This window comes from Oncorhynchus mykiss, chromosome 7 (genome assembly GCF_013265735.2).
Source record: "Oncorhynchus mykiss isolate Arlee chromosome 7, USDA_OmykA_1.1, whole genome shotgun sequence".
Classification (NCBI taxonomy): Eukaryota; Metazoa; Chordata; class Actinopteri; order Salmoniformes; family Salmonidae; genus Oncorhynchus; species Oncorhynchus mykiss.
In genome coordinates, this window is record NC_048571.1 from 51,398,138 (window position 1) to 51,421,708 (window position 23,571).

Here is a 23,571-nt window from a genome sequence, read left to right on the forward strand (position 1 = left end):
AGCCTGGGATTGAACCCCAGTCTGTAGGGACGCCTCAGCACTGCGATGTAGTAATTTTGACCGCTGCGCCACTCAGGGTCAAGAGTGCAGGGATGTTGCCAAAACAGACACTATCGTTTGAATTACTCTACATAGCTCTTAAAATACTATTAGTCGGTTTTTGCAACATCTCCACATTGTTAAGCTGTCAAAATTGTGCCCAAATGTTGATGCTCCCCCAAACGACATAGTCTAGGAACATATAACTTCAGCCTTACTGCTTCTTAGACATAAATGTCTGCCTTCACCGACACCCCCGATAACACTTTATAGAAAGGACTAAAGAACATGGGGATCATACCACTTTTAAACAGAGAGGGGGAGGGGGCATCTGTTCTGTAAAAATAAGGATGGGGATTGTTTGTTTTGTTCTTTTATTTCCAGGGATAATAATTTATTCTATAACTAATTATAAAGTAGCACGTGCTGTTGTCTGTAAACAAAATATGCATCCTGTCAGACATAACCAAAGGCCCAATACAGCCGTTTTAATATCAATATAAAATCATTTCTGGGTAACAATTAAGAATTTTACTCTAATAGATTTATGTTAAAATGGGCAAAGAAATTAGCAAAAAAAACTAATTCTCAAGCAAGAATTTTCCCCGGACTGTCTGGGAGGGGAAAACTGAAAAATAGCTGTTATTGGCAGAGAGGTTTGGAACTATATTTGTTGTTGGTCTATTAACCAATTTACACCATGGAAAGCGTAAACTTCCTCCCGTGCAAACCTGCTGATTAGAAGGTGGTGTGTAGATTGCATATTCAACCAGCAACTATCAGCGAATAACACTAATCAAATAGTTTTATCAGCTGTACAATATGATGCAAAACACAGGAAAACGGAATTTTGACTAAACTGGACCTTTAAGATTTCATGTGTTTTTGGGGGGGATAAATTATAACATAATTATTAGGTATTCATGAAGTTATTACCATTCCAACCATGTTATTTCTAAGACAAAAAAACAGGTGAACAGCCAATATTAAAGTTAAGTGTAATCAAAATATATTTATCTTTGATAAATACTTTTTTGCTGGGATATTTTTATTTTCAAGAAATAAAACAAAAATGCTACCCATCCATGATATCCACTTAAACATAATATGAAATTGATTTGCATTTCAGGTGTTTTGATGTCATCCCATAATAGATTATCAGAAGGCAAGATTTAAATCCTGTACTATTTTATCATAATATAAAACAAATTAAGAGATTGAGATGCTGACCTTGAAAATAACATTATTATTCTCTGTACTGCTGATCATGAGGCGATTACTTTTCAAATCACACAATGCCTCTATAAATTAATATCCCTCATGTACATTTTACACATCTAGACAAAAACCAAAGATCAAAATTCTCTCTTCTGTCTTTTGATCTCCCTTTGACCTACACCTGAGCAACTGCTCTGAGGAGGAACGACATAAGACGTTCCTCTAAGACGTTCCTCCTAATCCCTTGGGTCCTGATGACATTTGGTCAAGGGTTTAAATATAATTGTGCATGTGTGTGTTTTGGAGCCAGTTGATCTGGAAGCATACCTTATGTCCCCTCAGGGTTAATTAGGGTGGAGACATGGATTTCTTGAAGACGTCAGTAGATGTCATATCAGACACAATAAGGATATGGTTCACTTCATTTAAATACATTTAGCCTGGGATGCCGTTTGACATCAGACTGACCATATGGGCATAAGTTAATATGTTCGGAAAACAACAACACCCAAGAAATGAATTATGATTGGAGACATATTAGAAAGTGAATAAGGCCTATGTTGTGACAGATTGGATGGCAGGGGGGGCTGGTAAACCATAACATCAGTAAAAACAGCTATAGCTCTGTGCCAATGTCAAGAGGGTAAAACAACATTTTTTTTCTGAATTGTTATTGCAATCAGTGAGAAGAAAAATACTATTTGATTCAGGCCATTGTTACATGCCACGATCCTCACCATGAATCCAATCATTCTATGATCTCTTTAATAATACATTTTTGCTTGTGACAATTGAGGATCGGACAGGTGTACTGGATGTGTGTGTTTGTGCGTCTGTGTATGTGTGTGTGTATGTCTGTATGTGTGTGTTTGTGCGTCTGTGTATGTGTGTGTGTATGTCTGTATGTGTGTGTTTGTGCGTCTGTGTATGTGTGTGTGTATGTCTGTATGTGTGTGTTTGTGCGTCTGTGTATGTGTGTGTGTATGTCTGGATGTGTGTGTTTGTGCGTCTGTGTATGTGTGTGTGTATGTCTGTATGTGTGTGTTTTTGTGTTTGGGGAGAGTGATGCGGGTATTATTTAACAGTAATGATTAATCTTACAGGACTGTTCTCAAAGTACAGATCGCTTTTGTGATGTGCTATAGGTTTTACAGAGGAGCAATTTTTCTTTTTCCAAGCTGCCTAAGCGGCACCAAATTGTATACAGTGCTAAAGAGATGAAACTCGCAGTCAGATGGCTAAGTTTGTTAAGTTCAGGGGCAGGGAAAGGGTGGGAGCTGGATGGAGTGAGCGAGTGTGTGGGGGAGAGGAACAAATAATTTGTTTTCTTCACCCCGTATCCCCTCCTCCTCTCTGGTAGTTCTTGAAAGAACAGCTGAAGAGAAGAGGATTAAAACAGCTGTGCTTAACGCTCATCGACTTAATGCGGCTGGCCCAGAGATCAGTGATTAAAACAGCCATCTCTTTAGTCAAGGCCAAATCCAGCACTGCACTGATATGCTAGCTGCCTGGTGTGGGCCTCCAGCCTCCAGTGCATTTTGGGAGATTTTGGGAGGCATGGTGCCCGGCCGGCACTGGGTTCAGTTGTTCCCTGGCCAACCACAGATACACGGATTACACGGGTCAATTATAGACTTAATCTGCCTCCTGGGGATTAGGCCCAGCTCATTGATTGATTTGAAGTATTTCCGTTGACCTTGATAGTTATCAGATCTGCTAGATTGCACTTTATGACGAAGTTAAAACGCTTTAATCGCAACGCAGGGAACTGGTTCACGACTGCCAAGGGCAATGGAGGGGAGAGCAGGAGGGGTTTGGTTCGATTGAGATTGCGCTGCTGCTGTTACTGTTGATGTTGCTGCTGGTTTGTGCTTGTGGTGATGATGAGGAGGAGGATAACTGACAGACCTGCTGCAATACCACTTCACTGTCCTAGACACTTTACCACTTTTTCAGGATCCTGTCGCCAAACGCAGAGCCAAGTGAACAGTTTAATCAATTTGAGCTTCTTGTGCAGCACGCAAAATTAACTGCCAGGGCGGGTCAGGCAGACGGAGAGGAGAGCCAGGGTGGGTCAGGCAGATGGAGAGGAGAGCCAGGGTGGGTCAGGCAGATGGAGAGGAGAGCCAAGGTGGGTCAGGCAGACGGAGAGGAGAGCCAGGGTGGGTCAGGTAGACAGAGAGGAGAGCCAGATAAACAAGCTAAAGGACAGAAACGAGAGAATGAAGGATTGAAGGCTCTAGTTAGACCAAGATTGATGACCCTGCTTTGTTTCTTTGTTGAGGAGATTACAGTCAACATACCAGGGTAGTTACAAAGAGCACAGGAGTTAAATCATCAACATGTATTGATCACATCTTTACTAATGCTGCAGATATTTGCTTTAAAGTGGTAGGATGTAGGATGCGATGTATCACAATATATTAGCCATATCTAGGAAAACCAAAGTTCCAAAGGATGGGCCTAATATAGTGTATTTGTTGGTCTGTGGTGTGTAATGAGGAGCAACCAGATGCTGCACTTGACACATTTATGAAACTACTTATTCCAGTAACTAATAAGCACGCACCCATTAAGAAAATGAGGAATTGAAAAATTGTATGGTTGAGAGGGATGAGGCAAAAGGTATGGCAATTAAGTCTGGCAGCCCAACTGATTGGCAAACATACTGCAAATTAAGAAATCATGTGACTAAACTAAATAAAAAATAAACTACACTATGAAACAATGATAAATTACATAAAGATGGTATAAAGCTTTGAGGCACCTCAAATGAAATTTTGGGTGAAAAGGCCAACTCGGCTTCTTCATTCAATGAATCAGATGGCTCATTCATCACAAAGCCCACTGATATTGCAAACTACTTTCATTGGCAAGATAAGCAAACTTAGGAATGACATGCCAGCAACAAACGCTGACACTACACATCCAAGTATATCAAACCAAATTATGAAAAACAAGAATTGTACTTTTGAATTCCGTAAAGTCAGTGTGGAAGAGGTGAAAATATTATTGTTGTCTATCAACAATGACAAGCCACCGGGGTCTGACAATCTGGATGTAAAATTACTGAGGAGAATAACAGATAATATTGCCACTCCTATTTGCCACATCTTCAATTTAATCCTACTAGAGAGCGTGTGCCCTCAAGCCTGGATGGAAGCTGAAGTCATTCCGCTACCCAAGAATAGTAAAGCCCCCTTTACTGGCTCAAATAGCCGACCACACAGCCTGTTACCAACCCTTAGTAAACATCTGGGAAAAATGTGTTTCACCAGATACAATGCAGTAAACAAATTGACAGCATCATTTCAGCATGCTTATAGGGAAGGACACTCAACAAGCACAGCACTTACACAAATGACTGATGATTGGCTGAGAGAAATTGGTTGATAAAATGATGGTGAGGGCTGTCTTGTTAGACTTCAGTGCAGCTTTTGACATTATTGATCATAGTCTGCTACTGGAAAAACGTATGTGTTGTGGCTTTACACCCCCTGATATAATGTGGATAAAGAGTTACTTGTCTAACAGAACACAGAGGTGTGTTCTTTAATGGAATCCTGTCAAATATAATCCAGTTATAATCAGGAATTCCCCAGTGTAGCTGTTTAGGCCCCTTGCTTTTAATTTTTTTTACTAACGACATGCCAATGACTTTGAGTAAAGTCAGAGTGTCTATGTATGTAGATGACTCAACACTATACACGTCAGCTGCTACAGCGACTGAAATGACTGCAACACTCAACAAAGAGCTACAGTTAGTTTCAGAGTGGGTGGCAAGGAATAAGTTAGCCCTAAATACTTCTAAAACTAAAAGCATTGTATTTGGAACAAAATACTCACTAAACCCAAAACCTCAACTAATTATTGTAATAAATCATGTGGAAATTGAGCAAGTTGAGATGACTAAACTGCTTGGAGTAACCCTAGATTGTAAACTGTCATGGTCAAAACATATTGATGCAGTTGTAACTAAGATGGAGAGAAGTCTGTCTATATTGCTCTGCCTTCTTAACCACACTATCAACAAGGCAAGTCCTACAGGCCCTAGTTTTGTCGCACCTTGATTACAAGGTCGTGTGGTCAGGTGCCACAAAAAGGACTTGCGAAAATTGCAATTGGCTCAGAACAGGGCAGCACAGCTAGCCCTTGGATGTACACAGAGAGCTAATATTAATAATATGCATGTCTATCTCTCCTGGCTGACAATGGAGGAGAGATTGACTTCATCACTACTTCTATTTATGAGAGGTATTGAATTGACATGTTGAATGCACCGAGCTGTCTGTCTAAACTACTGGCACACAGCTCGGACACCCATGCATACCCCACAAGACATGCCACAAGAGGTCTCTTCACAGTCCCCAATTCCAGAACAGACTATGGGAGGCACACAGTACTACATAGAGCCATTGACTACATGAAACTCTATTCCACATCAAGTAACTGACGCAAGCAGTAAAATTAGATTTTAAAAAACAGATGAAAAAACATCTTATGGAACAGCGGGGACTGTGAAGCAACGCAAATATTGGCACAGACACACACAATAACATATTCACTATACATACACATGGATTTAGTACTGTAGATATGTGGTAGTGGTGGAGTAGGGGCCTGAAGGCACACAGTGTGTAGTGAAATCTGTGAATGTATTGTAATGTTTTTATAATTGTATAAACTGCCTTCATTTTGCTGCAGAATAAATAAAAATACAAACTTTCAATGTTAGCTATACATTGTATTTTAGTTTTTGTAATCTATATATTTGTTTAACTTTTTTATAATGCAATGAATGTATAGTATAATTTCTTGGGACAGACATGCATGTTGGTTGTTGTTTCTGTTGTTTACCAGTCAGGGTTTCATTTTGGGGATTTAGTTTTTCACTTTTACTGTGAAAAAATACATAATGTAGAATGAAATACTGTATTTGCCCTATTGAATACTATACAATATTCATGAGGGGGGGGGGGGGGGGGGGGGGTGTTGTTGATCTTCCTTTATCAATTGGATTAACTTCATATCAAATGACATTTACAAAAAGAGAAGCAAACATGTTTACTATTTAAACAAAAGCGTCATTGACTCTGGGAAAATCTACGAAGTCACAAATCTGGTTGAAGAAATGTTTTTAGGAGGTTGAGGACATGTTAACACAATGCATGCCAGTCGTAGATATATTGTGTATGACTCCAATAGCAAGAGGAAGATGCATTTGTCCCATGTAAAGCCATGATACATCTCATTATGAACGCAATGCTTATTGTTTTTCATGCCAGTTAATAATCTCTTTATGTTGATATAAACCAATGGTGAAAAGAGGCTTTGGAATGGATAATGAAGAATCTGGATGATAGATGGCCAGAATAAAATAAGACTAAGGATAACAAACAGGTAGTATATAGACTCAATGCAACTGTTGAAAGCATGTCAAAAGCTTTCGCTTCCTTTTAATGACGTCTGTAAGCAGCTTAGACTCTTTATAATTACTGAGGGAGCATTTTGTTTCCCCCCCATCCATCCATCCATCTACCCTCACTGTGATCTTGGACTCTGGCATAAATCCCTCCTGACCCACCCCAGAGGGCCAGAGGTCCATGTCAGTGGTCAACACCAAATGAGGAAAGGAATGGATGAATAACATAAGATGAGGGAAATGGAAGTTAAATGGAGCTGTCTTTTATGTTGAGTGGGACAAGTCCTCCTGTTGGGGGAAGGGGGTGACAGGATTGGTTGATCACACATACACACACACACCATTTTCTCTGTTTCGCTCTCCTCTCTCTCTCTTTCTCTGTTTTCCTCTGTCTCTCGCTCTCTATCGAAAGGGAGGTATGGTGGCATTTGTTTGATTAACTTGTCTGACAAAAGTGACAGCTGCTTGCCGGTGCATGTGGATGAGAGGCTCAGCGCGGGTCCCTCTTTGTACATCTGTCAGCGGAGAGGCAGGGGGAAAGGGTGAAAAGAAACAAATTGGTCCCAAAAGGCAGGCCATTCACCTTCTGCACCCCCTCTCTTCCCCCCTCCCCTCCTTCCCATTCAGGTGCTCGGCGGGATCCTCAAGTGCTTGCTGGCTTATTCCATTTCGTTCCCCCTATAGTCTGAAGTCCACAAGTGTTTTACCCATCATTCTGAGCCCCTCGATCCACCTCTAAGCAGCCTTTTGAAAGGAGTATGGCTCACTTTGCTCAGGCCTTTGCTCGGTTTTATTCACTGAGCTTTTATGTCCTTTATTGTGTGTTTACTCAATGGCGCGGTGTAGTCCACAATTCCAACCGTTTAGTTCCTCAGAACATGCTCTTTCTCTCTTTTTTTAACCATGTTTTTGTAAAGTACTCTTATTTTGACACTGTAATCGGTTCAACTGACACTAACTAGTGTAATATGACTGGTGTTTTTGTAAGAGACTCGGATTGCAAAGGAAAATGTTCTCGCTTGCTTTCCTTTGATATAAACATTTACGTCAGTCTTGTGTTACATATGCACAGAACATGTATTGTTAGCCTTACTTATTTCACATTTCTTTAAAAGGAAAGGCTGACTATCTTAGTGATTTAGTAGTGGTTGGGCACACACAGAGGATTTTTGTTCCACTTAAGGTTGCGCTGAAGCGTGCGAATCGTTGGCCGGCCTCTCCTTTGTAGATGCGGCACAATCAGAACAGTTTGAAGCCCATAAACTTGCTGAGCCTGAAACTTTATTTCAATTTTGCCTTTCAGAGTGCTGCGCTCTATGTTTAGAGAAGTAGAAAGGAGAGCGGTGTGAGCGGAGCGCAGGGTGCTGGCAGGATCTGAGGGCCACAGCAGCAGTGGTGCTCAGCCAGCGTGGAGGGACACGGCATAGGGCCGTCAGCTTCCTGTGAAAGGACGGACTACCTATGGGATCAGCTCTTTTGGGGGGTGGGGGAGACCTGGGGGTCACCGGTGTGAGTTACTATGGTAATTGAGTTCTGTCATCAATGGGCCTCCTCTCAGGAGCTATAAAGCAGACAATAACAGGCAAGCAGCAGCGGTGAAAAGCAAGCAGGTAGGATTACTCTGCCCCTTTGTCGTAAGTGCATAATGTCTTGTAGTCAGATTTAAAGACTTCGCAACCCCCGGGTCCTCCCCTCAGCCGCCCGCTGGGGGGCCTAATTTAGCTGCCCTGGCTGCCAGCTCTCTCTGGGCCAGGAGACCAGTGTGGACAGCTCTTTTTAACCACTAACAAAGCCCTGTAGACACCCTGGCCAGGAGTGCTGGAGAAAGGTTGTGTCTTTGATCGGCCCTACCACACTTTAATGGATTTTTGAGGATTGTTTTGTTTTTATTTTAAGGAGCTTGTAGAGCAGAGGGTGTGTGTGTTCTTGAGTGAATGCACACGTGCACGCGCGCGTGTTTGTGTGTGTGTGAGAGAGGGAGAGTGTTAAAAAGGAAAAGTATTGGTGCGTAATGTCTCTGTGATACACAGTGGCCTCCCCTCCTTTAAATGTAAGCCTGTCACTTTGCATTAGCATCGTCACGGCAACAATCATCATTCCATGCCTCCCGCTAATTGCAGACACAGCTGGGTCCCAGCAGGACACCTACTACACACCCCAGCCTTGCACCAACCAGGGCCAATCTGTGGAGCACTAACACACACACACACCACACCTACTACAAGATCCAAGCTCCATCAGGCCAGATCCAATCTGGTCTGTAGCACTGACACATACACAATCACATGCACACACACAGACCTTTGCACACAAAGGCACACACACATCACCACCAGCAAGGGCGGAAAGAGGCAGAGTCACAGGTTGCTTGTAATCCCCCTATACCCCCCATGGAAGGGCCCCCGCCTCTGCTCCAGCATTCCTGCTTTTTGTGTTTTTTGGGGGTCCAGGACAAAGGCCTAAGCCGACCCCTTACCAGTCCTCTGTTCTAGTCTCGCAAAGGCGTAGTGGGACTGGTGTATGTGTTTATGTGTGTATGCATTGGGATATGAGGGGAGGGGTATGCAGATTTGCACTGAATTCTGTTGGTTGCCCCCCTGCCAGGCGTTATGGCTTCCTGTAACATGTCATATATGAGTGTGAACACCAGGTTCAAGGCGGGGTGTTGTGTGTGGTGGTGTTTGGTGGTGGAGGGGCGTGGGGGGGTTGGTGTTGCAGGGGGCAGGAGGTTGCACTGCCTCCCAGCTCTTAACCCCTCTTCGGGACCTGCAGATGTTTGTATGTGTGTGATGAAGCAGTGGAACCCCCATCCGTAGGCGCACACACACACACACACACACACACACACACACACACACACGCAAAGACACACAACCATCCAAAACCACCTTCATTATCCAATCCCTAATATCAGATGGAACTTGATAGAATGTCACAGTGTCACAGATTTGATCCCTGTTGGTTTATGACATTATATATTCAGAGCCATATTACACGTGTTTTGGCTGTCAGCTATTGCTAGCCTCCTGCTGATCCCAATCGAGCCTAAAAAGAGTGAGTGCCTGGGTGTGTTCATCTGTTCTGAGAGATTTGTTAGGGTTTGTTAGTCTGTTCAGAGTGGAACAAAGCAAGAGTGCCATCACTGTTCATTTCACAAGCCTGGCATCAGAGTCTGTCACTCTCTGAGTTTCCCTTGAGCACCACGCCTCACACACACACAAAAAAAATAAAAATTGGACCTGAAATCAAAAATGGATTGCCCTCCCTTCAGCTAAATATAGTTGACCTAAACCCTCCCTGAACGTTTGAAAAAAACAAATGACCCTCCCTTATACCCAAAATAATCATTCAAATATAAAGGTGATAGTAGAGGACATGATAACATTTACCCTCACTTCTTGGACAGACCACAGCCTTAGATATGCAGTTTTTACAAACTGTTCATTGTCCTGTAAGCATTACATGGCAACGCAGGAATTTTGATAGCGCACAGGCTGCGGGCCAGAAAGTTGTGTTTTCGCAGGCCACCGTGGACAAGAATAGGGGTGGAAAGATCTCCTTCGTAGTAAAAGTATTGCATGAATCTATCATCATATTTGAAGGTCCGAGAAAAAAATTGCATTTCATAAAAATGTCTTGTAATTCTACGTTATTTTACATATTAGCAGAATCTTTTTTAATACCACACAAATTACTGAAATTACATTCTAAGAATGGACTGAGAGATAGGCCTATGTGTTCATCTTATCATATTTCTCCAATGCCAAATCAGTGATTGTTTGCAACGAAACTGTCCCTGTTTGCAAATAATACAATCTGAGACATCATTAGGAATCTTAGCCATGATGGGTTACTTTCAAAAGTTATGCATACCTTTCCACCCCAGACAGAATAGGCCTACCGACGCTGAAAAATGTAAGCTTTAACTGCTGGCTACTCTTCTTCCGTGGCTTAACCTAAGAAGTGTAGGTAACAAGTGTTTCCCTAAAAGCTGCCTGGGTTTAAACATCTTATATTGTACAGAAAGTGAATAGTTTAATCAATTGATAGTGACAGAATTAGATTACTTCCCAAGCAAAGTGTATTTTTTGTCTCCTTGTCTATGGAAGGTTGTAGCTCTGAATGTAAAAGAAACTAAACAATGACATCATCATATGCATCTGTGTCACTTCTTCCCAGATATTTTACAGCTTGTTTCTAGCATAAATCATTGCGGACCAAAGTGCTGTTATAGATCACTTTATATGATCAGATCTGCTTTATTTTCTTCCAAATCCTAAACTAACAAAGGCTATGCCTGTGCTTTTTGCCATTTACTTGAATTAAAGTTTTTAACAATTAAATAAACAATAATCCTATTTAGAGGTTATGAAGGTGAGAGAAAGAGAGGCTGACAAGGAGAGATGGAAGGAGGGCAGAGTGAAAAGAGGAGAGCGAGAGCAGTCACACCAGGCCTGGCCTCTCGGCGTGGGGTCGTGCTAGGGGCGAGATCACAGCCCTGCTGCCATGGCGATTCCTTCACAGGCACAGAGCGGCAGAGAGGAAGCTGCCACAGTGGTACACATGCAGCAGGATCCCACAGTGATTCATCCCGCAGAGAAGGCCTTTACGTTGTACCCTTACTTACCCCAGCACAACTCCAGGGAGAAGCTATACACCAGGGTTCCCCACCTGGCGGCCCACAGGCCAACTTTGGCCCACTGGGGATTGTATTTGGCTCCCCAAGTCAGGGAATTATTTCCACACATAATAGCAAGAAATGTGATCGTATACAAATGTAAGCACGGTTTAAAATGTTAATGTTTTAGTCAAGTATTTGTAGTCTACAAATTATTTGTAATTATGTTTCGGCCCCCTGACCATCCAATCAAGAATAAATCAACCCGCGGCTAAATCTAGTTCATGATCCCTGCCATACACTGTCATCTAGAAAAGGAACTGATGATGTATGTACTGTTGTACCTACTGGGGTATGTTCTCTTGAAACATGAAGTACTGTATACTGATAGCTACTTTTTATCTAGCTCCCTGGTAGAGAAGGTGCCTTGTGGCCTGAAAAATTGTTCTCATATCTCATGACAGTCTTTTTTGCACATGAGTGTAAAAAAGGACACAGCAGAAGGCCTCTCATTGACAGTGTGAAAGTTCCAGCAACACAAACTCAAGAGTCATCCCAGATATGTTCTCCTCTCTTCTTGTCTCTGCCTGACGGTTGAGCGCTAGTCCACTCTGATTAGCATCAGCCTGCCCTGATCATTACCAATCAATTAGACTTCAAACAGGACTCAGCCCACAGATAAACATCTGGAGCCTCTCAGCTATAGCTACTCCGGTTATAGAAGAGGTGATTCCAGTTCACTCTCCCCTCAGCTGAGAGAGAGAGCGACAGCAAGAGGGAGTCAGTTAGTCAGAGGGTAATGAGTGAGTGAAAGAGACTGAGAGAAGGTTGTTGAGATGGAGAGAAATACAGAGATGGAATGAGAGGGGGATGAAGACAGGAGAAAGAGAGGGCAAATTGTGTAAATTACTATGAAATGCTGGTTCTGCTCTGTGTGTTCTGTATTCTGGTTGTCTGTGTGTGTGTGTGTGTGTGTACGTGTGTGTTTGTGTGTCTGTTTTGCTGGAGACTGTTGTGTTTGTGTGTTGCAGCAATGGTACACCAGCACCATGAACCTCCTGGGTATGTGGCTGACTGACCGGATGGACCTACAGCTCCATGTCTACCAACTCAAGATCCTCATCAGAGTAGTCAAGGTAAGTCAAGCTCAGCCAGCAGGCCAGCAGTTCCAGGGCATCCCAAACCAATCGGTCATTCATTCAAAGTAATATATCAAGGTTCACAATCAAATGTGTAGAATTACATCATTTCATTTTTAAAATTAAATGTTTATATTCTCTTAATCTGTGACCCATATTGAATGAGTTGTGACCTACTGTACCTTCTCATGGCTTGATAGGAAGCCTAGTACTGACAACCATTGTTTCTCTGTCCCGTGTTAATATTTCAGCGTGATGTTGGTGCAGTGTGAACAGTAACAAGTCTTACCAGGATAACGTCATGTCACACATTTATTTCTGTTCTCTCAGAGACTGATGAGGCCTGTATATGCATGGGATCTGTCCTCACATGGGACATATAGTTTCAGTGCCAGATGATTTAGTACAAAAATGGGTCAATAGGATGTCCCCGGAACGTCAGGAAATTGTAGCCTGAAGTCGTCAGGACGTTGTGTCATGGTCCCCATGAGGTTTTTGTCTCGTACACGGTGTGTTCCTGATGGGCGCAAAGGAACGTCCCACCCACACAAAATGTAACTCTATCCAGGGCAACCGGACCCTAGTTTCATTACACCTCACTCCTTGTTACTGTTGCTAAGCCCATCAAGGGCCCTGATTGGTGAATCACTTATCCATTCACAGCTATTTGTCTTTTGGCAATGTTAGGGACACCCACACAAAAAGTGCTTTTCACATAGTGTTTTCAACGTACTTATTGGATCCACTTCGGCATACATGATTACATTGCATTCCGATCTTCCTGCTACGACACCAAGTTAATGTCAATGACTGAGTTCACCTGTACTCCTCCTTTTCACTTCAAAGTAAATCTCCGCTCTGTTAAAAATACACAAAAAAACGATTATATTTATTATAGTGATTCCGGAGTAACATTAAAATATGCCCCACCAACATTAAACAACAATATGGAAAAAAACAAACTCAAATAGCTAACTCAAGTTGCTTGTTCAATAGGATAGGATATACAGTTGAAGTCGGAAGTTTACATACACCATAGCCAAATACATTTAAGCTCAGTTTTTCACAATTCCTGACATTTAATCCAAGTAAAAATTCTTAGGTCAGTTAGGATCACCACTTTATTTTAAGAATGTGAAATGTCAGAATAGTAGTAGAGAGAATTATTTATTTCAACTTTTATTTCTTTCATCACATTCCCAGTGGGTCAGAAGTTTGCATACACTCAATTGTATTTGGTAGTATTGCCTTTAAATTGTTTAACTTGGGTCAAACGTTTCAGGTAGCCTTCCACAAGATTCCCACAATAAGTTGGGTGAATTTTGGCCTATTCCTCCTAACATATAGTGGGGCAAAAAAGTATTTAGTCAGCCACCAATTGTGCAAGTTCTCCCACTTAAAAAGATGAGAGAGGCCTGTAATTTTCATCATAGGTACACTTCAACTATGACAGATAAAATGAGGGGAAAAAATCCAGAAAATCACATTGTAGGATTTGTAATGAATTTATTTGCAAATTATGGTGGAAAATAAGTATTTGGTCACCTACAAACAAGCAAGATTTCTGGCTCTCACAGATCTGTAACTTCTTCTTTAAGAGGCTCCTCTGTCCTCCACTCGTTACCTGTATTAATGGCACCTGTTTGAACTTGTTATCAGTATAAAAGACACCTGTCCACAACCTCAAACAGTCACACTCCAAACTCCACTATGGCCAAGACCAAAGAGCTGTCAAAGGACACCAGAAACAAAATTGTAGACCTGCACCAGGCTGGGAAGACTGAATCTGCAATAGGTAAGCAGCTTGGTTTGAAGAAATCAACTGTGGGAGCAATTATTAGGAAATGGAAGACATACAAGACCACTGATAATCTCCCAAGATCTGGGGCTCCACGCAAGATCTCACCCCGTGGGGTCAAAATGATCACAAGAACGGTGAGCAAAAATCCCAGAACCACACGGGGAGACCTAGTGAATGACCTGCAGAGAGCTGGGACCAAAGTAACAAAGCCTACCATCAGTAACACACTACGCCGCCAGGGACTCAAATCCTGCAGTGCCAGACGTGTCCCCCTGCTTAAGCCAGTACATGTCCAGGCCCGTCTGAAGTTTGCTAGAGAGCATTTGGATGATTCAGAAGAAGATTGGGAGAATGTCATTTGGTCAGATGAAACCAAAATATAACTTTTTGGTAAAAACTCAACTCGTCGTGTTTGGAGGACAAAGAATGCTGAGTTGCATCCAAAGAACACCATACCTTCTGTGAAGCATGGGGCTGGGAACATCATACTTTGGGGCTGTTTTTCTGCGAACGGACCAGGACGACTGATCCGTGTAAAGGAAAGAATGAATGGGGCCATGTATCGTGAGATTTTGAGTGAAAACCTCCTTCCATCATCAAGGGCATTGAAGATGAAACATGGCTGGGTCTTTCAGCATGACAATGATCCCAAACACACCGCCCGGGCAACGAAGGAGTGGCTTCGTAAGAAGCATTTCATGGTCCTGGAGTGGCCTAGCCAGTCTCAAGATCTCAACCCCATAGAAAATCTTTGGAGGGAGTTGAAAGTCTGTGTTGCCCAGCAACAGCCCCAAAACATCACTGCTCTAGAGGAGATCTGCATGGAGGAATGGGCCAAAATACCAGCAACAGTGTGTGAAAAACTTGTGAAGACTTACAGAAAACGTTTGACCTCTGTCATTGCCAACAAAGGGTATATAACAAAGTATTGAGATAAACTTTTGTTATTGACCAAATACTTATTTTCCACCATAATTTGCAAATAAATTCATTAAAAATCCTACAATGTGATTTTCTGGATTTTTTTTCCTCATTTTGTCTGTCATAGTTGAAGTGTACCTATGATGAAAATTACAGGCCTCTCTCATCTTTTTAAGTGGGAGAACTTGCACAATTTGTGGCTGACTAAATACTTTTTTGCCCCACTGTAGCTGGTGTAACTGAGTCAGATTTGTATGCCTCCTTGCTCGCACACACTTTTTCAGTTCTGCCCACTAATGTCCTATAGGATTGAGGTCAGGGCTTTGTGATGGCCACACCAATACCTTGACTTTGTTGGCCTTAAGCCATTTTGCCACAACTTGAAAGTATGCTTGGGGCCATTGTCCATTTGGAAGATCCATTTCCGACCAAGCTTTAACTTCCTGACTGATGTCTTGAGATGTTGCTTCAATATATTCACATAATTTTGAATTCCTCATGGTGCCATCTATTTTGTGAAGTGCACCAGCCCCTCCTGCAGCAAAACACTCTCACAACGTGATGCTGCCAACCCTGTGCTTCACGGTTGGGATGGTGTTCTTCAGCTTGCAAGCCTCCCCCTTTTTCCTCCAAACGTAACAATGGTCATTATGGCCAAACAGTTTTATTTTTGTTTCATCAGACCAGAGGATATTTCTCCAAAAAGTATGATCTTTGTAGGACTCGTTTTACTGTGGATATAGATACTTTTCTACCTGTTTCCTCCAGCATCTTCACACGGTCTTTTGCTGTTGTTCTGGGATTGATTTTCACTTTTCGCACCAAAGTACGTTCATCTCTATGAGACAGAACGCGTCTCCTTCCTGAGCAGTATGACGGCTGCGTGGTCACATGGTGTTTATACTTGCATACTATTGTTTGTACAGATGAACGTGGTACCTTCGGGCGTTTGGAAATTGTTCCCACGGATGAACCAGACTTGTGGAGGTCTACATTTTTTTTTCTGAGTTTTTGGCTAATTTCTTTTGATTTTCCTATGATGTCAAGCAAAGAGGCACTGAGTTTGAAGGTAGGCCTTTAAATACATCCACGGGTACACTTCCAATTGACTCAAATGATGTCAATTAGCTTTTCAGAAGCTTCTAAAGCCATGACATAATTTTCTGGAATTTTCCAAGCTGTTTAAAGGCACAGTCATCTTAGTGTATGTAAACTTCTGACCCACTGGAATTGTGATACAGTGAAATAATCTGTCTGTCAACAACTGTTGGAAAAATTACTTGTGAAGATGAAATTACTTGTGTACAAAGTAGATGTCCTAACCGACTTGCCAAAACTATAGTCTGTTAAGAAGAACTTTGTGAAGTGGTTGAAGAACGAGTTTTAATGACTCCAACCTAAGTGTATGTAAACTTTCGACTTCAACTGTATACCTTGTTATTAGCTTGTGCCTATAATTGTTGATCAGTTAGGTAGTATGTTAACTACCAATACACTGCCTAAAACTATAATTGTTCAGAATGTGTAGGTTTACTAGTTAAAAAGAAAATAAATACAATTGAATTGTTCAATAATGTGTAGTGTGTAATTGTTCAGAAATTTAATGTGTTGTGTTTAAAAATGTAAAATATCTGATCATATAAAATGAGTTGTGTTTATATCAATTTGAGTAACGTCATTGTGTATTCTTCGTAATGACGCAGTTTTACATTATTACGTCATCACGCAATGACATCACAGCGTCATTTAGCAACAAATCGACCTGCCACTAGCAACTTCCTCTGAAAATTAGTTTGCAACACTGACTGAGGCAGCAAAGCAGCCCCAAACCATGACGCTCCCTCCACCATACTTTACAGTTAGGATGAGGTTTTGATGTTGGTGTGCTGTGCCTTTTTTTCACACATGGTGTTGTGTGTTCCTTCCAAACAACTCAACTTTAGTTTAATCTGTCCACAGAATATTTTGCCAGAAGTGCTATGGAAAATCCAGGTGGTCTTTTGTGAACTTCAGACGTGCAGCAATGTTGTTTTTTTGGACAGCAGTGGCTACTTCTGTGGTGTCCTTCCATGAACACCATTCTTGTTTAGTGTTTTACGTATCATAGACCGAGATGTTAGCTGACACTAGGATTCTTCTTAATTAACCTCATTGAGCATTCTGCACTGTGCTCTTGCAGTCATCTTTGCAGGACGGCCACTCCTATGGAGAGTAGCAACAGTGCTGAACTTTCTCCATTTATAGACAGTTTGTCTTACTGTGGACTGATGAACATCACGGCTTTTAGAGATACTGTTGTAACCCTTTCCAGCTTTATGCAAGTCAACAATTCTTAATCTTAGGTCATCTGAGATCTCATTTGTTTGAGGCATGGTTCACATTAGGCAATACTGCTTGTGAATAAAAAAACATACATTTTGTGAGTGTTTTAATAGGACAGGGCAGCTTTAACCAACATCTCCAATCTCATCTCATTGATTTGGACTCCAGGTTAGCTGACTCCTGAGTCCAATTAGCTTTTGGAGAAGTTATGTTTAAATGATGTACAATATACAATATAGGCAATAAAAATAAAAATAAGTTGTGTGTTATTAGTTTAAGCATACTGTTTGTCTACTGGTGTGACTAAGAGGAAGTTCAGATCAAATTGTATGACTCATTTATGCAGAAATCCAGGTAATTCCAAAGGATTCACATACTTTTTCTTGCCACTGTATATTATAGGTAATTATACCATGGCATTGTTGAATACTCGTTTCTGATTGGCTTGAAGGGCATACTAGAGCGTGCATTATTTAAGCAATGATGCCTGATAACCCAGGAATTATCATGTGACAACTCCCTCCAAGGGCTGTTCTGAGGCCCAAGGCGAATAAATAGTTTGCCAACATATTTCTAAAAAATATTAATGACATTTCTGCATATTAAATATTATTTTAATGAGTCATGGCTGCTGGGGCTCCCGAGTGGCTCATCAGTCTAAGGCACTGCACCTCAGTGTTAGAGGCATCACTACTGACCCTGATTCAATTCCAGGCTGTATCACAACCGGCCGTGATTGGGAGTCCCATAGGGCGGTGCACAATTGGCCCAGCGTCGTTAGGGTTTGGCCAGGAAGGCCGTCATTGTAAATAAGAAATTGATCTTAACTGACTTGCCTAATTAATTAAAGGTTAAGTAAAAAACAAGTACATTTGTTTTTGCATTATGAAGTTGCTACCCAAGCGGCTGGTTGTTAGTTATTTTCTCATGTTTTGACCCAGTCGTCTAATAATTATATTCATTTGACGTTACTATCAGCATACCCCAAATCCAGAGGTTCTGAGTTCAAATCCCAGGTGGGGTCATTTTGTCAGGACTAAGTGATCATGTCAAATGTAATCATATTGTTGTTAATTAAAGATTTTTACACTATTTTAGCTCAACAGCGTACCACTTACCTTAAAAACCCCATATAATTTAATTACTTTACTTATAATGGTTTCAGAGACCTGGGACCATCATGTGACAAAAAAACACAACGTCCTAAAATGGTCCTGACATGGTCCTCAGTGACGTCCAGGGAACTAGACAAAGGTACCTCAGAGACGTCATGCGACGTCCTAAGGACAAGTAAAATTAAAGTCCTGAGATTGTCCTTAAAATGTTGTGACATGGTTCTCAGTGACATCCTAGGGACTTACAGGGAACTACACAAAGGTCCCTCAAAGAACCTTCCCTTTGGACCATCTACATCAAATAAAAGTCCTGAGAATGGCCTAAAAAGGTCCTGACATGGTTCTCAGTGAAGTCCTGGGAACTTAAAGGGTAATTCACAAAGGTCCCGCAGAGAACGTTCCCCTGGGAGCATCATGGGACTTCCCCTTGACCATCATGAAATGGCTCCTTGTCGTCATTGAATGTCCCGTGGATAACATCTCTCCAAAACCCCTTTAAGGGACCTAATGGGAACGTTGCTGAATGTCCTTAAGACAACCCCTGTTTGTGGGGATGTCTCTTTGGGGAACATGCTACACGTGGATAATTTGCTAAATGTGTCAAATATTGTGAACCGTTAAGTGTCCTCTTCTCCGTTTGTCCACTCCTACATGTTTCCTGATCTAAAAAACACATGCTAGGTGAAAGCAATGTGATGCCTGGGAAATTGTTGTCACTAATTAAATTATTTAATGATTAAGATAGAGGAAAGGAGACAAGGAGAGGAGGCCACTCTAAACAGTCGAGACTCACCCAAACATTGCAGTGCATTCCTGGCTTCATGTCCTCTCTTGCCTTAGCAACTGACTGAGAATGTTTCGTCTGTGTGCTAGTCCCAACCTTGACCCTCTCTACTCTCTTGTTCCAGAAAAAGTACCGCGACTTCCGGCTGCAGGGCGTCCTGGACTCCACACTAAACAGTAAGATGTATGACACGGTGCGGAACAGACTGACCCTGGAGGAGGCCACGGCGTCGGTGAGGGAAGGAGGGATGTCGGGCATATCCATGAAGGACAGTGATGAAGACGACGATGATGACTAGATCAACATCACCGGATGGAGCCTGTGAATCAATGCATGTACCAACTTTGTTAACCACTGGACCAATCTTATAGGGTTATTATTTTCCACTGTCAGATAGATAGAAATACCCACAAAGGAACAACAATACAAATTAGTAACCAAATACATAAATTATAATTATATTAGTTATTATAATTATAAAATATATATATTTATGTGTTGAACTAAAAAAGTATAGGTGTTTTACAAAAAAAAAAGTGAACATTTGCCTAGCATTCACTCTTGAATGTTCCTAAGCAATATGGAGAGCCATGTATGCGATGTTGAGTACCATGATTAGGGATAATGCTTGGTGTGTACCTGTTGAATGCAAACCTGTTGAGGCGCTTTGCTAACGTACTGTGAATACAGTAATGGTACATCATTGTGAGGAGGAGAGTAACATCACCTATTGTTCTCATTCCTCTCAGAGCGTATGTCTACTGCCTAAAGGGAACCAAACTACAGACAGCCAGGCAACCTGTTTGTATCTAGATTACAATATATTATAAAAAGTAGCTATCCATTCTCTCTCGTCTCTTAACATCAATGTAGAATTTACTTTGTTGACTCAATTCAATACTCAATACTACAACATTTTCCCTCACTGGCAAAACATTTAGCCACATTTTTTTTAAAATTATGAGTTGTTTTAGAAATGCAATATTTTCATTGTTTCATTGTTATATCTTGTTCATGTATTTATTGATAATTTATGTTTTTTAAAACATACATTTTTTTTTAAATATGTTATATTTGAGTTATAATAGCAATTAGCACAAAGATATTCAATCACAAAGGGAAAAGAGACTTTCTTCTGTGTCCCCTATACTTCCACCATTCCAGTTGATTATGTGTGTCCACACTTTTATATCTTTACTGTGTCTGCCAGTATTTCCTCTGCCGCTGATGTTGTTTTGTATATACACATACTGTACATTGCCCTGTGTGCAGTTACTGAATGTCCCAGGTATCCTCTTCTCTCCAGAAGTGTGTTTGTTCTCAGTGTAAAGTTACTGAATGTCCCAGGTATCCTCTTCTCTCCAGAAGTGTGTTTGTTCTCAGTGTGCAGTTACTGGTGGAGTAATTTTGCTTCTGCCTTATGGGAGCCTATAGAACTGGGGCCCACAAAGTGAAAATAAAAGTATCTGTACAAACATACTGCTTTTTTTTATTCATTTAATTGTTATTGTTGTTGTCTTGTACAGTCCTGATGGGTATACTAGAAAGTAGGATCAATTAGTTAGCCAGCTAAGTTTGATAAACAACCAGAAATAACTATAGATGTTGCTTCATTAAGAAAGCTAAACGTAGATACAGTATGTGTTTTTGGTTCGGGAGTCATTTAGACAATGCCCATTTCACACTTTCAGGAAGAAAAATATATATTTCTGAATATTTAGGAAAGTTAGCTAGCCAACTCCTTGATCCTGCTTTGGAGTATATCCCCCTGGAAGTCATATTCATTTTAGTTACATTTCCTAGAAGTAATCTGCCCATAGAAATTAGTGTAAAGAGTTAGTGTTATGTTGTGATACATTTTTAAGAAAAACAAACTCAAATTGAACCTGAATGCACAATACATACACTATATAGGTATGTGGACACCGCTTCAAATTAGTGGATTTGGCTATTTCAGCCACATTCGTTGCTGACAGGTGTATAAATTGAGCACACCGCCATGCAATCTCCATAGACAAACATTGGCAGTTAATAAACGGGAAGCAAGTACAGGGAGTGAATTTAATAAATAAAATAAACATTTGCGTTATACGCACACCCCATCAACCACCCAACTTTCGTTTTTGCCTTAAATAACCTTCTGTCTTATGTAACCATTCCAAACGTAAAATATAATACTCTTTTGAGTGTCCCGAATGTACTTTACTATGTTACGTTTAGTCTATGAGACCAGGCTGCGTGCTCCAGTGTTGAGACTTGGGCCAGTTCTTGCTGTGATGGTCAATTGAGAATGTTTTATTTGAATACCATTATCATTCTCATTTTAAAACCTGATTGAAGCTTAGAAACCAAAGCAGCACAGATCGTGCCTGCGTAAATCTCCAGGCCTATTAATCCATCTCGCTGTCCTCTCCCTCACAAAATTGTTGTATCACGCCTGGATTTATGTGCTGATTAAATGTATAATATCCAGAGGACCCTCATATTCTAGATTGGATGTTGAGCTAGAGCATTTTGGCATTTGCTGTCGATTATTCCTATATCAGGTAGCAGGCGAGATGGGCGTCCATAGAAACGTAGCCTACGCTCCCACAATTAGGTCAGAAATCAAGTCCCAGGGAGAACATTATCGCTTAGAGCCTCTCTCGTTTGTCTGACTGTGCCCTACGCCCCCCACAAGTATGAGCTGGTGAAATAGTGTCTTGAGTTTAACCACAATGGCTGCAGGGATGAGAAGTCTGATTTGCTCAATGGCACAGCTCTTCATTCCTCAAATTTCCCCCTAGCACTTGATATGAAAAGTAATCAGAGACGATAATCATTGCACTAGGAGAATACAAAATACCATAAAACACCCCTGCTTCTCATAAATTCCTGATTCACCAGGACTTTATCATTTCTAATCCACATTCTGGATCAATCTCAGAATGTGTATGTCAGAATGTGGAAGGCTGAACTGAAACCTTACACATAGCTATTAGAGTATAAGGATTAGCAAAAAGTATAGCAGCTATACATACTTGTTATAATGTAAGTATTGAATGTACAGTACAATGAATTCCTACTGTCAGTTCTCCAAAATGACAAACTATGTTGTCACTCTTCAACCAAATCATAGCCTTGTTCTCGAATGAGACACAAGATTGTTTTTGTTGTTGTTTTGGATCACCCCATTCCCACAATACTGGGGATAAATCTTGTTTTTCTCAATTCTTCTAAGAAGGATTTGTTGTTTGCCCTTCTTCTATGACATAATTAAAAATATGCGGTCTTCTTTTAATTCGTGACTTTATTATATATAATCTCCCTGATATCTGTCATCTTGTCCCTAATTTTTCTTTTTTTTTAATCTGGTGGAAGAGATCTGCCAAAGTGTATATCATCTTTGGCCATTCTTCCAATCTCCTTCTGGACTGTATTATAAACTCTCAAGATGAGTAAAGCTTTAATCCAACACACTAATCTCAGACTCTTTTCATAGCACACCACTGTGACAGGAGGAGGGGGAGATGAGGGGTTACAAGGGCTGGCGTTTAAATACAATACATGACCAAAAGTACATGGACACCTGCTCATCGAACATCTCATTTCAAAATCATGGACATTAATATGTAGTTGGTTCCCCTTTGCTGCTATAACAGCCTCCACTCTTCTGGGAAGGCTTTCCACTAGATGTTAGAACATTGCTGCGGGGACTTGCTTCAATTCAGCCACAAGAGCACTGTTGCCACAAAGTTGGAATTGTGCACAATATCATTGTATGCTGCAGCGTTAAGATTTTCACTTGAACTAAGGGACCTAGCCCGAACCATGAATCTCATCACAGACAACTTTAGCATTCGAGATAATTAACAACTTTGCAACTACTTACTACCTTCCCCTAACCCTAACCTTAAGTCTTTAACTTAACTCCTAACCTTAAGTTTAATCCTATCCCCTAACCCTGACTCCTAGCCTAGCTAACATTAGCCAGCTAGCTAACGTTCACATTAGCCACCTAGCTAATATTAGCCATAACACATTTGAATTTGTAACATATTGTATGTTTTCCAAATTCTTAACATATTGTACGAATTGCAATTAGTAACATATCATACGAAATGGATGATGGACATTGACAAATGAATACATACCATACGAAGTGTAACATATCCTAAATGGAGTGTCTCAGATTTATGTTCAAAATAATATG

At 41.1% G+C, this 23,571-nt stretch overlaps 1 protein-coding gene across 12 annotated transcripts in view; it reads left to right on the top strand.

Annotated features, from left to right (window-relative positions):
- The window catches only part of LOC110528964 (calcium-dependent secretion activator 1), a 166,227-nt gene extending 146,015 nt beyond the window's left edge, over positions 1-20,212 (top strand). For all 12 annotated transcript variants that reach the window (XM_036983470.1, XM_036983471.1, XM_036983472.1 and 9 more), the window contains 2 exons: positions 12,329-12,433; positions 19,504-20,212. In XM_036983470.1, the coding sequence (XP_036839365.1) occupies positions 12,329-12,433; positions 19,504-19,677 (279 nt within the window). In that variant the 3' untranslated portion in view covers positions 19,678-20,212. The remainder of the gene's footprint in view (positions 1-12,328; positions 12,434-19,503) is intronic.
- The last annotated feature ends 3,359 nt before the right edge of the window (positions 20,213-23,571 follow it).